The sequence below is a fragment of the Cyprinodon tularosa genome, unplaced genomic scaffold (assembly GCF_016077235.1).
Source record: "Cyprinodon tularosa strain WSP-4 unplaced genomic scaffold, ASM1607723v1 ctg1308, whole genome shotgun sequence".
NCBI lineage: Eukaryota > Metazoa > Chordata > Actinopteri > Cyprinodontiformes > Cyprinodontidae > Cyprinodon > Cyprinodon tularosa.
In genome coordinates this window covers 91,284-110,174 of record NW_024038124.1, presented here as the reverse complement: position 1 = coordinate 110,174, position 18,891 = coordinate 91,284, and the positions used below count along the sequence as shown (strand labels likewise).

The 18,891-nt window shown below is 40.5% G+C and overlaps 1 protein-coding gene across 1 annotated transcript in view; it reads right to left on the bottom strand.

The window, feature by feature from the left end:
• Positions 1-18,891, bottom strand: part of LOC119778239 (inactive N-acetylated-alpha-linked acidic dipeptidase-like protein 2) — a 118,091-nt gene that overhangs the window by 16,054 nt on the left and 83,146 nt on the right. Inside the window, exon 5 of the mRNA XM_038277391.1 lies at positions 18,647-18,736. Within this exon, the coding sequence (XP_038133319.1) occupies positions 18,647-18,736 (90 nt within the window). The remainder of the gene's footprint in view (positions 1-18,646; positions 18,737-18,891) is intronic.

Below are 18,891 nucleotides of genomic sequence, written 5' to 3'. Positions count from 1 at the left end.
TCAATGGCAAACAGTTCCTATAAAAAAACAACAGAAAACATTGTATATAACCCTGGATTAAAAAGGAGGGGAAACAGTTTTTTGTTTCAGGACTATGACAACATGAAACAATAATGGCGAGTTAATTTTTGTTGCTGATATACATTACATGCATGTTTTTAAGAAATGCAAGGATGCGGTGCACTCTAAGCTGAAACAGGTTAATAAACAGAAACGCTGTATACTTTGTGGATCAGCTGGCTCACTTTTCAGTGTGATACAGATGACTGGAATAACATTTTCCAAAGAACATGTCAAAGACTAGGCTTGGCTCTGCTCCAGGATTGGATTTCTACTTTTCTCCATTAGCTGACTTACTTTGGGGGCTGACTGGTCTGGCATGGACTGCTGCCCACAGACATCCCTCCTGTACTGACAGCAGAAGACCGATCATAAAACCACAAGCACAACCTGAACCACCTTTCCTTTATTCTTCATGCTAAAATGAACAGTAGGGCTAGCGGGTGAAGAAGGTAGCCATCCTCAAGCTTGCCATGTCTTTTTGCAAAGAGAACTGTAGAATTTTAAGCCATTTTATTTTTTAGTTGTCTTAGTTCTATGGATTGAATGAAGAGAAGCTTTAAGTAGGAATACAAACAAATAATCAAGTTAAAATTTATTGTTGTTTAATTGTAAACATTTGTTCAATCCACCTGCTGAAACTGGGTGTACACTGTACGATTTATGGGTCTTTTTGGGCCAATTTTCCAGTTGTGCGAGAATTTGTCGATCAGGCCGACTTTCAGCCTGATGGTTCGTGGTGTAGTGACCAGGGGGTAACGAGGGGCGATCAGCCTCTAACGACCACCTCCCCATCAGGAATCAAAAGGTAGGGAGAAAATCAAACAGGTTTGAAATTCAGTCGGAAGCATGGCGGGGGTAACCTGACTCCGGCAGATGGATTTGCTCCGCATATCCATCTGGAAACCTTCCGTTGAAGTAATTTTGGGAAGGGGCGAAAATACTGGTTAGCTGATTGGCCTATGTTGGTGATAGATGGGCCAAATAAACCAATCAGATCAACGAAGCATATGACGTACTAACAGCCAGGCTACTCTTGCAGAAACCAGTCGGGAAAAGAGCAAAAACATCTTTTCCTCTGAGAAAAGCCTCCAGAGCAGTGTTTTGCTCTTCTTTCAGTGAAGAAATACTCTGTAATTCCGATAAAACTTGCTCGATAGCCACGCTAACGCTAGTTTCATCGGCTGAAGCCGCCATGTTCTTTAGACTGAACTGTCGCGCTTCTCGTTGCCTCACACTTCAACCCGCCTCAAAGCCAACGCTGATTGGACGTTCGTTTGGTGAACGGCTCCAAATTTTCTTCAACGGAGAGTCTCCAGACTGATTAGCGAGTGAAACCTTGAAAGCTCGCGAGATCAGGATGGTCTGACGAGGGTATGGCGGGGGTGCAAGTAAAATTGAGTTCTGTCTGTAGAATTGACAGACCCTAGTAGCCACGTTTGCTCAGCCATGTCTTTGTCCAAATATGTCGTCAAGGTCTTTTTAGGCCTTCCAGCACAAAATTGCCCAGATTGCCAAGGCAGCGCGTTTCACTCTAGTGAGCTTCATATTCCTCTTCTACTCGTTTGGCTTCTGGATAGACGAGTCCGAGTCTCACATGCTTTTTAGACGTACAGTGTGAGCCGGTTGATCGCATCACAGTACCGGGTCGCACAGTGTGAGAACAAACATCTTGAGATGATAACTCCCACTGTACGACGAAGCCGCAGGGTTTTGTCGTACAGTGGGAGCTGTAGCTGCGTGCAACGATTGAAAAAAACTGCTAAGTGGTAGCCCGGTTTAGCTACCAGATCTGCTCGGGTCCTGATTCATGCCAGTGACGTTATGCTACATGTTTGGCTAAACGTTGCCACATGACTTAAAATATATGACAATAATATCACGCAGTGTCCGTAAGCGTGCCTAATAACCAATGAAGTTTTACCTAATCTATAACAAAACTGAAAACAAATCTGTTTCTGGTGAACAAAGTTAAGTGCAAGACCATGATATAAAGAGGGAGAGCTGACTAGCGCTGTGGCTAGCTGTTTTCGTAGCTAGCAGGTTAGCCTTTTTTTTAAGCTCGGTCAGTTAGCCATATTAAGCTACACTACTTCTGAATTTGTATCAATCAAAACCGTTCGTTTTCTACAGGTAGAATAACTTGTTGTTTTCTTCAGTCATTTTTGAGATGTTCCATTTGTCATCCTCTGCCTTCAGATCTTAATAAAAATAATAAAAATAAACTGAGACTTTTTGTGTCACCTCGTTAAATAGCAGAGCTCAGTCTGTCTTAGAAGGCTGTACTTTCGTTCAAGTCTGACAAAGATTGTTTTCTACTCTCGGCTACATTAGATCACCAATGAAATGTTAAATAATATGTATTATGTTGAAACTCCAAAAGAGATACGATCCTTAAGAAATGGGTGCAATACAGTTCTGATCGCCTAAGCAAATCTGGTACCTACACTGGCTTCAAAATGGAACGGTTCTTTTAAATAGAAAATTTTCTACATTTTGGGACATAATAGGCTGATAAGAGTTCATTTATATACACGTTTAAGCCAGAATGATTTAACATTTAAATATGATTTCCCTATAACTTTAAGGCACTTTGAAGAGACAATTCAATCAGAGGAAAACCAGCTGACTGCATCGAGGTATTGCCTTTGCAGGAAATGCTTCTTCTGAATGAGCATGTGGCAACAGTAACACAGCGTGACGAATCAGCAGTGTTACTGTTAAAAGGTGAGTTTTTCCTCTCCACTGTCTCTACATGCATGCTCAGAGCAAGGGATTGCAGAGAGTCAATGAGTCGATGCAATCAGCTGGTTCTCCTTAAATAGAAACATTTTGAAGTATATGATTGTGTTACCTGCATAAATAAATCTAATATTTTCTAATTGCAACTTTTGTCTCCGTAAGTCTCTCCAGGTTGAAATATCCTCTTGAAATAAGAAAAACCTCAAGTTAAAAGAAAAAATGCTGCTTATCAATCTACTTGCTCTATAAGTCAATTAACATTAGATCAATTCATGAAACAATAACTGGAATTCTTTGTGATAAGTTTTATTGGATTTATTACTCACACTTACAGTTTTGGTCCAATCCTTGTTTGTGGTGATTTTACAGCAGAATGTGGATTCTGATTTTGTGGTTTACTCCACACGGTTATTTAAATCATCCGGCGTTAACCCAACAAACCAATATTAAAACTGTGCTGCAGCAAGATTCCAGACTTTTCTTCTGGTTCAAATATAAATAATCACAATTCAGGGCTCACAAAGGTCAGTAAACTCATAAGATGAAATCTTCAGCAGTAATTGAAGGAATTGGAACAAACTTTAATGGCAGACAAACATGTTTCAGGTCTCAGAAGGCTCCTACTCCACCATCAACAGAAGGTGGGTAGGGCGTCCTGCCCTAGGACATGATGACAGACAAACCGTTTAGGACCTCAAACCAGCAACCCACCAGATAGAGAACGAAGCCTGTCTTTCTGAGCTGCTCCTGTCATAATATCTTTTGAAGAAAAACTGGACTTTGCTGGTCAAAGCTTTATAAAGAGAGTTTGTCAAATGAGAAAGCTCCTGTGCTGCAACGTGCCTCTGTCTAATGGCTCCTTTATTGGCTTCTGGAGGTAAATCTGGAATTTACTGCAGAGGACCCCACCCCCCCCCACCCTTTACATAAACCAAGGATTGGTGACTGGTGTCAGAATCTTCATCTGTGTCTCTTTAGACCAAAGCTTGTCACAAAAAAAGCACATAGGACTTGGCATCCATGGATCTTACTTCCCCTGAAAGCGTGGACGTTTCTCCCCCCTGTGAGTATTTGTGGAGGGATTTATATCCAAGATAATTAGTAGTACGAGCACGTGCACACACTTGTTAGAAAAGAGGTCAAACAGTCTTAATCCCTTCCTGCGTCGCCCGTCCAATCTGAATATTTAACATATGGGATTGTTGCTACTTCCAATTTGCCCTTCATCTTGACAAAGTGTATCGGTGTGCGCTTGACCTTGTGTTTCACTATTTATCCCTCTCTCCGTTTCTTCCCCCTATTAAGCATATTTACAACCTGTATAATTAACATCTGGTGTTTTTTTTCTAATCTGCAAAGATATAGGGTTAAACTCAAACATGTTCTTTCCTCTGTCACGCTATAAATAATCGTACAAGTAGGTTTTTGAAGCAACAAAGAGAACAGTACTATACAAAAACATCTTTCAATTTTTAGGATCTAAAATAATATGCTTCATGTCTTAAACAGCTTTTTTTTTTATTCTTTCGCCACATTATCCCCAAACTTAAGCAGTAGAGGTTATCTGGGCTCTTTTTGTCTGCATGTTCACCCTGTGTGGGTTTCCTCAAACAGCTTCAGTTTACTTGCAGTCCAAAAGCATTTCCATTGAGAAAAAGGTTTTAAATTGGCTGTAATTGTGGGTGTGGGTGTGGATCGTTGTTGGAGGTGTCAGTCAGAATAAATGCAAACACCTGCAGGAAGATTGTGAAGAAGCCCAACATTTAATTAGAAACGGAGAGGAGTTTTAATTACAATGTTTATGCAACACACCAACCACTTTAGATTTTATCACATGTCAGGCTCTCATCTCACAGACTGGAAAAGTACGCCATCAGGATGTGATGACTGGGAGAAAAAGTGTAGCGCGAGAAAAGAGGAGCTAGAAACTAAGATCAGAGAAAGCTGTGCAAATGTCTATTATTGTTGATTACTTAGGAAGAATGAACCTATAAGGTTTTTATAGTAATGGTAGAGCAATGGAAAAAATTACAAATGTAACAGTGGGGAAACTTCCCAGCAGTGCTGACCAAAACTACCCAGAGAGACCGTTGATTCAAGGTGTCATAAAAAAAATAAAAAAAAACTCTGGATGGCAGAGATGTAGAAGCCCAACAAAAGCAAATATAACCATATTTGAAGGTTTTCAGAACTCACCTCGATAATCCCAGAAATTTTTGGGAAAATATTCTTTTAGATTGACAAGACAAACGTCGAACAGGGATGTTTGTTTCTCATTGTATGGAAGCTCATTGGTAGAAAGAAGGCCAAGATTCACACCATTTTATCATCCGGAGGGGGGACACATTTAATTACAAAACCGAATTCATACAGCTGTCTTAAACACTTCATACATCCAGCAACGCATTGTCAAAATTCAGTTATCCCCCACCTTCAGTCCATTCTAGGCGGCATTTATAGTTTCTACATATACACTATATTGCCAAAAGTATTTGCTCACCCATCCAAATTATTGGAATCAGGTGTTCCAATCACTTCCATGGCCACAGGTGTATAAATTCAAGCACCTAGGCATGCAGACTGTTTTTACAAACATTTGTGAAAGAATGGGTCGCTCTCAGGAGCTCAGTGAATTCCAGCGTGGAACTGTGATAGGATGCCACCTGTGCAACAAATCCAGTCGTGAAATTTCCTCGCTCCTAAATATTCCACAGTCAACTGTCAGCTGTATTATAAGAAAATGGAAGTGTTTGGGAACGACAGCAACTCAGCCACGAAGTGGTAGGCCACGTAAACTGACGGAGCGGGGTCAGCGGATGCTGACGCGCATAGTGCGAAGAGGTCGCCAACTTTCTGCAGAGTCAATCACTACAGACCTCCAAACTTCATGTGGCCTTCAGATTAGCTCAAGAACAGTGCGCAGAGAGCTTCATGGAATGGGTTTCCATGGTCGAGCAGCTGCATCCAAGCCATACATCACCAAGTGCAATGCAAAGCGTCGGATGCGGTGGTGTAAAGCACGCCGCCACTGGACTCTAGAGCAGTGGAGACGCGTTCTCTGGAGTGACGAATCGCGCTTCTCCATCTGGCAATCTGATGGACGGGTCTGGGTTTGGCGGTTGCCAGGAGAACGGTACTTGTCTGACTGCATTGTGCCAAGTGTAAAGTTTGGTGGAGGGGGGATTATGGTGTGGGGTTGTTTTTCAGGAGCTGGGCTTGGCCCCTTACTTCCAGTGAAAGGAACTCTGAATGCTTCAGCATACCAAGACATTTTGGACAATTCCATGCTCCCAACTTTGTGGGAACAGTTTGGAGCTGGCCCCTTCCTCTTCCAACATGACTGTGCACCAGTGCACAAAGCAAGGTCCATAAAGACATGGATGACAGAGTCTGGTGTGGATGAACTTGACTGGCCTGCACAGAGTCCTGACCTCAACCCGATAGAACACCTTTGGGATGAATTAGAGCGGAGACTGAGAGCCAGGCCTTCTCGTCCAACATCAGTGTGCGACCTCACAAATGCGCTTCTGGAAGAATGGTCAAAAATTCCCATAAACACACTCCTAAACCTTGTGGACAGCCTTCCCAGAAGAGTTGAAGCTGTTCTAGCTGCAAAGGGTGGACCGACGTCATATTGAACCCTATGGATTAGGAACGGGATGTCACTTAAGCTCATATGTGAGTCAAGGCAGGTGAGCAAATACTTTTGGCAATATAGTGTAGTATAGTCCACTTATAGTTTTCTTCCTGGAAATGTCTTAGCTTATGACCTGATTGCGTGCGGGTCAGCCAGTAAGAACCCTGTTTTTGCCAAGATTTGTACGTGACTCCCACTATGTAGACTCCCTGTCTACATGCTGCATTCTCTGTGTTGCTAAGTGAGCATAAAGTCAGAAACAGGACTACAGTACGACTGCTTCCATATTTGGCAAGCCAGCCAGATATTTATATTCTACAATTGCATCTGGTGTGAAAGTAAGATATTTCATTTTAGAAAGATAACATCATGGCAACAATATGCTGTAAGTGCGATGTCTAAGGCTCTTTTGCTGCTTTGGGTATAGAATACTAGCCTGGGTGCCATTCTGAACTTAGTCCCGCCCACAACGTTTGAGGTCGGGAAGTTCGGTCTGGCATTGCTCAACAGTAGCGCGAGTATGCTCGCACAATATCTGGCGGGCCAATCAAATTGTCAGGGCGGGCTTTATACGATGATGGACAGATGATCAACAGTAACGTAATCAACCACGTGACCAAAGCGCGCTTGGGTGACAACAACAATGGCTGCCGCCGGAGAGTTGAGGTGAGTAGATTCTGCTATTAGGTCTGTTCTAGAAGATATCGACAGCAAATTAATTTTAAAAGAGGAACAGAGAAACGCGATCAAGGCTCATCTTCTTATTCTAGGCGTGCAACTGCACGCTTTGATTTTTGTTGACAACATCTATGCGTCGCTTAACATACGTCACGCACTCCGTTGCTCTTATTGGTTGTAGGTCTATCCAATTGAGTGCAGAGGCATTTTTTTTCCTGGTTCGTTGGAAACACGCCCCATAATCACAGCTCTATGGAGCAGCATCAGACTCATTCTGACTAGAATTGAGTAGGACTACGTCAGGCTACTAGAATACTTGCTTGCATTCATGTTAAAAACAAAAAAAGAAAAATTAAAATCTTTCATATTGCAGATTTACAACAATTCTCGGAAACTTAGTGGAACATAACTCCCCCACAGTACTCTCCTGTCATCCCTTTGGCATCAAACCTGGCTCTTCCTAGGCGAGGCCACCAGTGGAGCTAGTTTTCCGTTACCTTTTCTAACATAGAAAGTATTTATAGATCAGTTCTCATACGTTCTTTTTCTATGTCTGCTTCTGTCTCCTTGAACCCCAGTCGGCCTCAGCAGATGGCCGCTCACACTGAGCCTGGTTCTGCAGGAGGTTTCTTCCTGTTAAAAGGGCGTTTTCTCTGTCCACTGTCACTGCATGCATGCTCAGTGTGAGGGATTGCTGTAAATAAAAAATGCAAGCATATATCTATGGTTGCCACAAAGCCACCCAGAATGACTGTGTGCTTCAAGTCAATGACTCAATTAAATCAGCTGGTTTTCCTTGGATGGAAAATTTCTAAATAATAGCAACAATTTTTTGCTAATTATTTTTTTATTATTATTAAAACAGGAAAGGGGTGGTTTAAATTGAATTATTTTCACAAATAAATTATTTACAATATTAATTATAGATCAGTCTATGTAAACTGCTAACATTTAATCTACCTGGAATTGATTTTAAACTAATGGATTTTATTCCTTTTGTTGACTTGGCAGTAAACCATCATCCTGACCTACTGTGACACCTTTAACTAGCAGTGGTTTTCATGTTAGGTTTTAACACGATCTGCAGTCAAAGTTTCCTGAAAATTTGAGTTATAATCTTAACTGAATTGTGAACAAAAACTTGGTCCCTTTGCGTCAAACTCTGGTCCCTGATGTTTCTAAAAGCAAATATCAAAGGAGGGTATTGAACTGTGTTTTAGCAGCATGTGTAGAATGATGGTGCGCTCTGAATGGCTGCATCTGTCATACGTCTGAAAAACAATTCTCAGCAGCCACCAAGAGTTTAACCTCGCTATGTCCACTGCACACCCTCCTGTTTTCACAAAAACAACCACTCTTACATCAGGAAGGTGTTTTTAAATTCCAGGACTGAACTCCAGACAATCTTCATAATAAATCAAAATGCTAAACCCGTTTCTCCAGACATGACTTCCACACTTTACTTGAAATTGAACGTCCTAGATAAAGACTTCAAGCAGTTCAGATTGGTTTCTGCAGATGTTCCTCTCCGGCTCCCAGCATAGCTGTGTGGTGAATCCTTATGGTTCATTTTGGAGATTTGTGACCTCAGGTAAGTTGCAAACAGAATTGTGCAGAAGGAATGCATAGTCAGTTCTTAAAGGCTCAGTGGGATTTGTGTTTTTTCTGCATCTCTGCTGTGCAATCGAGGTATAGAACAGTTTGTTTCCTAAGAATTTGACCATATTTGTGACAAAGATTAATTTCTATCTAAAGAATCAGAATTATGATCTTAAAGCCATATAGTCATGGTATAAGCTACTAGGTTTATTATTTATTATACATAATTATATACATTATATTAAATACATTATTTCTTTTTTAACAAAGCCTATACCAAAAAGACCAAATTCCAGCTAGTTTTGATAAAAATAGGAACAATGGTACACATGCAGCTAACTGTTAATGATTCTAATGCTACATCCAGATGAACGCAGATAAATTTCAGTCAAATTCTTGTGCTTATCCTAATAAATAGAGAGGCGTGCATGGAATTACATGCTCTAAAAATATTTGGCAAAACAAAAAAAATGTTTTCACTTTTCCCCCACTTAGTGGTAAACATTACAGGGTTGTTTTGTTTGTTTTTGGTTATATCATATTATTTCTTAATTTCCATGAATAAATATATGAAGTATACCAAAGTTTAAAAGTCAGACTTGACTGAGCTTCTAGTAAAGTAATAAAATCTACATTTATTTGAAGGTTACTCACAAATCTTTATCTGAGACACAAGTTAAGTTGGACGGTGCTGTATTTTATGCCAGAATACCAAAGTCATAAATTCCTCTCTACATCCTGTAGTTGAATAATGATAACTAAATGATTGCATTGGGCCTGAATGTGGCTGGATGGGAGAGGAAGATGAGTGATTCCCCGTGTATAAAGGCGCCTCCATCTGGGCTCATTATGTTTGGAAATGTCATCAATCAGGTGTAAATTCTCTTCACTGCTTGCCACTGAGCCGGTGATCACTATCCTGCACCTGCACTCAACAACATAAAACTGTATTCACACCACTAACATCTCACTGCCATTTATTTTAGTTTTTTTTTTTTTGAGAAGACAAACAGAACAGTGGGACAACTCAACATGGCTGCAGCTGCAACAGATTACCTCGGAAAGAAAGTAAAAAACCAAAGCAAGAAACTTGAAGGTACAAAGGAAGGGTGAGTTTGGAGCCCTGAAAGTATTTCCACTTTTGATAATTAAATAAAAAGAATCTAATACCTGGGAATTAGTGTAGTATTGTATTATTTTTTTTTTCTCTAAAACTTAATCTCACAGAAGCATCCATTCAAAATTTCCCCACTTTCCTTGACTGGTCTCCTATATTTCCTTTTTAAACATTAATCTTTGTACTAAAATATTCTGTCAGGATTTGTGGACATTAAGATCTAAAGAGAAGCGCCATCTGCTGGTCAGACCCTGTAATTCAGTGAAAGTATCTCGTCTTGGTTGAGGTTTGGAGGACCCAAATGCAGAGGCAGAGAGGCTGAGGTGAATACTTGTAGTTTTAATGAAAATGGTAAACAAAGGCAGTCCAAAAATCCAACTAAAAATGTAACAGACCAGAACCATGGAGACATCAAGGGAAAACACGTACAAGGAGCCGGGGAGAGACGAGGGGAGACGACGACAGCGATACAGGACCGCCAACAAGGAATAAACAAGGAGTGACTGCAGAGGGAGAGTATATGTAGCTGACAGACAAAGGGAGGGCTAACGAGCTGACAAGGAGCAGGTGTGAGAGGAGACAAGGAGGGAGGCAAGGGGAAAGGAAAACACACACACACACACACACACGTGTCACAATATCCTTGTGGGGACCTTCCGTTGACTTCCATTCATTTCCCACTAATTTATATGGCCTAACCGTGACCCTTGCCCTAACCCTAACCATTACCGACACATACCTATCCCCAGTGATGGTAAAAGTACTCACTTTCCGTACTTGAGTAAAAGTACAGATACTTGTGTTAAAAAAGTGGAAGTACTGATTAAACTTCTTTACTCAAGTAAAAGTAACAAAGTACAGGCTTGTAAATTTACTTAAAGTATAAAAGTAAAAGTAGAAACCACTTTTTTCATGCCGTTGCCTCCATTTTAAACGGATGTCTGCCAATAGGACTAGATCTCCGTTGTGTTCATTTTCAATCATCTCGTCGTCCATGCTACTATGCTAACGCCACCGCCACCAAGCTGCAATGATTTGCCGCCAATGAATACCGCCGAATCTGTCGATTCATCTTGTAGTGGTGCGTCAAATGCAACGTAGATTCCCATCCAGTTAGATTGAATTTGGTATTGATGACGTGAAAAATAATAACGGTAACTCCATTGAAATGATTCAAAACTAAAGTAACGAGACAATTTTTTTAAAATGTAAGGAGTAGAAGTAAAAAGTCACCATAAAAATAAGTAGTAAAGTAAAGTAAAAATATCAGAAAAATCTACTTGAGTACAGTAACCAAGTATTTGTACTTCGTTACTTCCCATCTCTGCCTATCCCTAAACCTAACCTAAACTCAATTCACACCTTAGTCCTAAACCTAACCCCCACCCCAAGTAGAGAAACTTTCCTTATGGGGACCAGTTGTTGGTCCCCACAAGTACCTATGAGTCCCCAAAATGTAGCATATTCCTAGGATATTGTCCCCACCAGGTATTAAAGACATGGCCACACACACACACAAGAGGGCAACAGAAAAACATGTGAACATAAATCTAGAAATTATAACAAAACTGAAATTAAACCAATAAAACTAGAAATCAAGGAGCAAAGTAAAGAACAACAGAACCAAGACCATGACAGAAAGGGTGGAGTCAGATTAAAATAATCTGCACGCCCAGGAGAAGGCCAGTGGCTGGAAGTTGGAGGGGATTTTGCAGGGAGTTGCAGGGAAGTGAACGCCATTCGCCTGGCGTTTGACTGGGACGGCCATTTTGAATGGCTGCTACTGTACACTCAATAAATCCAGTCCCAAGCCTCTTATCCCTGCATTAACTGCCAGCTTCTAAATTTCATTGATTAATGATGACTTCCTTCTCTCACATGCAGCCAGCAGTGTTACAGAAAAAGGTCTTTGTCGATACTCCATTTAAAATAAAATAAAAAAATTGCATAACAGCCCCGGTGACAGCGATCTGTTTGCCTGCTGGACCTCGGTGGCTCATGCTTGTCTTATTTTCCGAGCCACTTGTCTTGACAATCCAAACACTGTCACTGTCATACGTGCTATTTTCTCATCTGCTAAATAAAACAGCGTGCAACTTGTTTGACAGAACTGGCAGGTGATCTCATTACACTTGTCTAAGTCTCATGTGGGCGAAGAAACTCAGTTGAAAACAACAGCAAACCTCTTAGAACCGCATCATTGTCCACAATAATCTACCTACGGTGGGTTGGTTGTGAAAAACCAATGTCCAAATTTAAATTTAGGTCTAGAAACAAAATGTTTATCACTGTTAAGCATAGTCTGTAACAAAGAATGAATATATTAGACCAAGTTTGGCATAAACACCGTCTACTGTGTGTCACTCATTTATAGAACAATGTGTCGTCTGACATGGACATGCAAATTATGGCTTTAATCAAAGAAACATTTTCACTGTTTTAAAAATAATTAAGGAATCTAATCAACTTTGGTTCCTACCTACAGAAAGAGATAAAAAAAAGGACATTAAGTCTACATTTTTCCTTAAAGGTTCAAACATTTGCTGTATAGAACATGGTAGATAATTTATCTTTGTGTTTATCTTTGTGCATCATCCATTCATTCAACAATTATATAGAAACCCAGAATCCTGCAAATGATCCTGTCAGATTCATCCTGAGCAGGTTGCTGGTTTACTGTATTACAGCAACGGGAATCACAGTGAAAGCAGTTCTTCTTAGATCTGCTTCTCAAAGGAAAAGTCTGTTCACATTCATAATACAAATTCCTAAAGGTATTTTCAATATGAAATTATTACATACTGTTCAATCGATAACAGTTTTTTTATCCATGTTTTATCCATGCTTGTCAAACAACAGTACTGCATAAATCCAAGGCATCTTGAAAACTTTCTTCTTCCAAATGTTGGCATAATAATATTCCGTCTCTGAGATGTCTGTGGCGTGCACTCACCTAACATAGACCGACGTAATCCTACAATAACATGATATTTACAGTTGATTTATTAAAAATGCTTTTCAGTAAAAGTCAACAGCAATAACTCCAAATACAAATGCTAATTTTATTCAAAATGTATTTATTTAAAATGCTTAACAATTCCTGTAATGAATGAATAGCACAATGAAAGAAATAATGTCTCATCTAAACATCCCTCACTTAACAATAAAAGTTAACAATAACTCTCAACTCCCAATAACAGATGATACTCAGCCTCAGCAATGAACGATATAATGTCTGTTCTGTAGGATATTGGAAAAAATTAATTAACAAATGAGCTAATTAACAAAAAATACCTCTTGTGAAGCAAAAAAAACTCAAAATGTACCAAAAACGAACAAACATATCAATAGACTATCTTTACTTTCGGAGTCCAGGTGGCTTTTCAGATCCCTTGCACCTCCATTGGACACCGAGACATATGTGCCTGCTTTGCACGCTGTGCACAAGGCCTCCGTTTGTCTCGACCCGGTCTGAAAGCGGGAAACTCTTTTGCAAATCATCGGTAAACATACATTTGCGCTTTTGCATGTTGTTGGCGTCCTGACAGCCACGCTATCTATATTCTGATTAAGAACAGGGCTGCCCGCACTGACGCGGCTCAGGGATGACGTCACACGCAGCGCCGTGCGCAGGGCCCTAGTGCCTGTAAATTTAATGCTCCAATTAAGGTAATTTAAAAAAACAGGACATTTCCTCACTTTCTAAAAAACGCCCGGGACGCCCGGGACAGGACGTGAAATACGGACGTTTGGTCACCCTAGCTTACCGCACCGTGACGTCACTGCTTGAAGATGGCAGGAGGGAGGGGTTACTATATTTGGGCAAAAATGGCCGCTCCCAGATGCAGTGATCGTGATAAAAATTACGGATTAAACTTAAAATATGGATTAACGCTAAATTCATTAAATCTCCGCAGATGTATTAGTTTTAGGTATAAATAATGATCCATTGATTATTCCTCACTGACCGGACTTTTCCTTAAAGGGAACATTTGACCACCAGCAGTTATTCAGACTGATCAATGATCTTTGATATTTCATAAATTTGAAATGGAGACCTTCTTACTGTAATAACAGTTCAACTCTTCAGCTAGATGAACCGGTATTGTTTCGTTTATAAAATAGACCAATCTTAAACGCCTTCAGTGTTACTGACAGACCAACCTGTTCATCCCTTAAATGTGGAGAAGGACGAAGGAGAACAGGCCTCATGCTGGCTGGAGATACAAACGCATGTCAGGTTGGAAGAACAAGCTGTCCTTACTTTTCATATTTGTTTTTCGAGGTCAGCGAGTTTCCACACCTGTCTGTGCAGATGAGGGAAATAGGTGTTTGAATCAAATCAGGAGAGAAAAATGAGCTGCCAAATAGGCGCCTTTTAAAAGAGCAATCACCATCCAGCAGGGATGGGCTGAATGTGAAGGGCGTCTGTACGGCGAGGCACCGTAGCACTTAACTCTGCTCTCACACACACACACACCAACACCAGTCCAAGCTGTTCATCATTTCTACCCACTGTATGAATTATTTTAGATAACATCCATGTTTGAGGACACAGGAAGCTGATAATGAACAGCCCTCTGACTGCTTTCAGGAAAATGAATTTTTTGGCATGTTGAGTGGAAACCTGTGTTAGTCTCCAATATTTCACTATTCTTCTCCACCTGCAGAATGACATAGTGCCTGGAAGATATATTCCACCCATTTTATCATTTTTCAGTCATACCAAACGTTCCCGAATCTCCTAAGGGTTGCATCTAACAGACTAATTCAAGTGGTGAAAATCAACAATAACTACTTTATTTGTTATCTTTGTGGGGTTTTTTTTACTCCAAAATCTGACTGCAGGGGTGGAACCAGAAGGCGGGCCAAAGGCGGCATAGTCACCCACGGTAAGGACTGAGGCCTCCATTCATGGGTCATGTGCACCAACCACGGCTCCACCTTTGATCTCAGTAGATATTAAATTTAAATGTGTTCTTCTAACAGGCTGTGCCATAAAGAAGACACATTCTTAAAGAAAATAAGGAAAATCTATTTCTTCTTAAAATGTACGGATCCTTAAGTTCATCAAAAGGATGATTTGTGTAGAAACTTCTGAGTCCTGCTATACTACGAGTTATTTTGCACTTGTAGGCTGGCCAAGCAGAGACACCCCTTCGTTTGGAGCCAGGCTCCATAAAAGATAATGAAAATGTCACATAGCCTTATGTAATTTGTAAGCGCCGACAGCTTTCCCACAGAGGTGATAACTATTGTTAACTGGTGACATTTATAAGCAATGAGAGTGTTCCTCTTAACAGTCAGGGCTATGTTAAAAAGGCCCAGTTACATGAGATGGAAATTTTAATATGACAACAGCTTACGTAAGCTCTGTGTGTTTTATTAGACTTTTATAAAGATGTCAAAGCAGGAAAAAGGATAAATTATTTCTGCAATGAACATAAAACATGGCATTCTGACCGGCAGGTGATTTCCTTTCCTTTTGGGGGGGGGAGGAAAATCCGCCCTTTGTAAAAATTTAAAAATATGCTCCTGAAAAACTAGCTGCAGTCTTTCTAATTAGATCTGCTACATCGCTAAAGAGAGAGAGAAAAAATAATAAACCGCTGCCGCACTGCCTATATTAGCTCTAGTTTTTACAATTAAATAGGACAGGGTTTGACTGACGGAGATAAAAGTGGATGTTTTATGCTGTACTTAGCTAATAACTCTGCTGTTTCAGCCCATACACCAACTAAGTGAGTGACAGGAGCTGGCTTTGAGGCTGGCTGTATATAATAATGGCTGTTGCCACTGGTTCTCAGACATCTACTTAATAAGGATGTGCATAACGAGCAGCTGTTAATGAATACGACACTCATCCTCAGTGTTTACTGTGCGCTTCACCACGGCTGATATCAGGCTGAAAAACATACGGTTGCTATAAGGCTGTTGACACGGTGGAGTACTAAGACTTTTATTCAAATGAATTTCTGTGATAGACAAATTAAAAGAAGAGGGTTTTAAAACTCCTATAAAGGTCTGAAGGAGACAAACTTTATTAAGACAAACTGGAAAATTATGGAGGACGCTGCTGGTTGCTGATTCTAGCAGCAGAAAAACAAAAAACAATTAAATTATAGATGGGTTAATTAGTAATAGCCATTCAAAATGTCCGCACTCTCCTTGATGGGCCCTTGGCTGGTCCTCTAAGATTCCTTTTTTAAACATCAATTTTTTAACCTAAAATATTATGTCATGATTTTATGGACATTAAGATCTAAAGAGAAGCGCCATCTCCTGGTGAGACCCTGTAATTCAGTGAAAGGGTGGATCCAGAGTAAAACGATTTTCTTAAAAACCTATCAGCACAAACAAGGGAGCAGGTCAGGCCCAGGAGAAAGCCGGAGAAAGCAGTGTGTGATGACGTAAGAGGGGCTGCAGAGGCGGGCTAACGGCGAAGCTAAGGAGGAATTACCACAGAACACCAATCCCATCAATCCTGCTATCCAACGTTAGCTCACTGGATAACAAATGGATAATCAAACTCTCTTCAAAAAGAGATTAGTAACTGCTGTGCCATCATCCTGACTGAATCATGGCTTTATTCATCGATACATACCGTACAATGCTATTAGCCTGCAGGGGTTCACGCTATCCTGCGCAAATAAAACAAAGGACTAAGCGGAAAGATTAATGGTGGTGAGCTGCATGTTTACATCAACAACAGCTGGTATAAAAAAAGCTCGATCGGTCGCCAGCTTCTGCTCTCCAGACATCGAGTTTCTGACTGTTAACTGCAGATCGTTCTATCTGCCCAGAGAGATCAGTGGGCTTAGCATCACTGCCGTATAAATCCCCCCCAGCGCCAATACAAAACAGGCCTTTTGAGATTCTGTGCTTTAATCTACACACAGAGGGTATTTTCATCATTGCTGGGGATTTTCACTAGCCTAACTTGGAGACTGTGCTCCCTCATTTCTGCCAACATGTGGACTTTACAACTCTGGGTGAAAACATTTTAGATTTATCCTACTCTAACATCAACGATCCCCGCCCCCACCTCGGGTCATCAGATCACCTTTCTGCCATGCTAATTCCTGTATACAGGCCCCAGATTATCAGGGCTAAACCAAAAGTTAAAGAAGTCAGAGTGTGGTCTGAGGGGGCCATGGGGAATCTCCAGGACTGTTTTGAATAATCTAACTGGAACATGTTCAAAGCTGCAGCAACCTGCAGTAGTCATAGGGTTAAGGTGAGCAGGTGGATGAAATATGTTCCTAAAGTTGATTTCAAACTGTTCCTTATTTTTCCATGTACTTGTGAACTGAAAATAAAACCTGATCTACTTAATTGAGTTGTTATTGGTTGTATATCAAACTTTACTGTAATTTATTTTGTTGTGTTGATTAAAAACAAACTGGTCACCTCAGCTCAACACAACTCAGTAAGTTACCTGAAAATCATTGAATCAATTCAAACTCAGGGCGAGGCATCTTTACAGGGTTTGATCATGTGACCTGTGAAGTGTTTCCTTAGTCTGTATGTCGCGCGCTGCAAGGTACATGAGCCCAGATATATATATATATATATATATATGTGGTCTGGCTCCTGTGTTTTATTTCACATTCAAATGTTGGTTTCCTTGACTTTAAGTTTAGCAGACTGCAGATGGACGAGAGGACTACGGCAAGCACAGAGGCCATTGAACCAACAGAGCATTTCATGCAACCAGGGGAGCAAATCTTTTCTTTCTAGCTTTTTTATAGTCATTCCATTGTCACCAGTACAGAGCAACTAAATTTACTCTCTGCATTTAACCCATCCCCATGGGGAGAAGTGGGCTGCCATTGTACGGCGCCCGGGGAGCAGTGTGGGATTTAAGGGTCTTTGCTTGGGGGACCTAAAGTGGCGGTCTGTGAGAGTGCGGCTCAGGACTTCTGGATTCCAAGCTCTATGCTCTAACCACTAGTCCACCACTCCCCAAAAACTAATTAGCAGCCTGTGATGATTGCTGCTGTCAGGGAGTAAACAAACAGCCATTAGGGCAAGCAGCAGGCGTTGCTGGTAGGATTTCAGGGAAATGAGCATCTTCTTGCACATGAAGTCAGTTCGGTCCATTATCACATGACTTTTTTTAGCATTTTAACTTTGAGACCTCATGCCTCTTTTTTAGTTTTCAGATACCTGCTGTTTCAGGTGAACTTTAACTGATTCCAAAAAAGTTTCAAAGTCTCTGAAAGGGGGGGTCATTATAGGGAATAGTTGGCTTGGCTGAAGAGGCGAGGTCTTCTGTTCTCCTGTAAAGGGGTTTGGGTTGAAATGATAGCTGGAAGGAATCAACTAAATCGATTAAGGGCCCCCCTTTCAGAGACATAGACATGTTCCGGGTATTGGAGGTTAACAAAGAAACCAAACAACACCAAGTCCAAAGGGGTGGAAACAAAGTACAGTGGATTGGTATTTTTCTTTTTTTTTTAAAACATTTTTGGAATGACTATGACCTGGATGACTTAGAATCTTCACCAGCAAACTTTAACTTATTAAACACACTAATACACAATAATACTCAATCACTGTTTAAAAGTATACAATTCCCATTTTCTTTCACAATGAAATCACATCATTCTATTTCTTATCTCTCTCAAATCTATCAAACACATCTTGTTATATTTTTTCCTCACCAGGTGGGACTGAGAGGGAATCTTTAGACTTTATTCAGCCTCACTTATATAAGAAGAATAAAGTTTGGTTAATAAATGATAAATGATTAGAAAGTCAAATCTTTCCTGATCCTTAGAAATGAGTAAAATGCGAGCTCACAGCCATACCTTGGCGATGGTTTCGTGGAACTTGAACAATGGATCGATGGTTTCTGGTGACTCGGCAGAAAATTGGGCCTCTGACAGAAAACTGTCGGCCTGAAAAGACAAAAATAGAGCCTTAAACCTTTGTTCTTTTATTTAAAACGGTCAAACTTTTGCCTCCTGTGGAAAGAAACCAAACCTAAAATTCTATTTCTATAGAATAATGTTTATATACAAGTGGAGAATCTGTCAAACCAATGTTTTTTTTT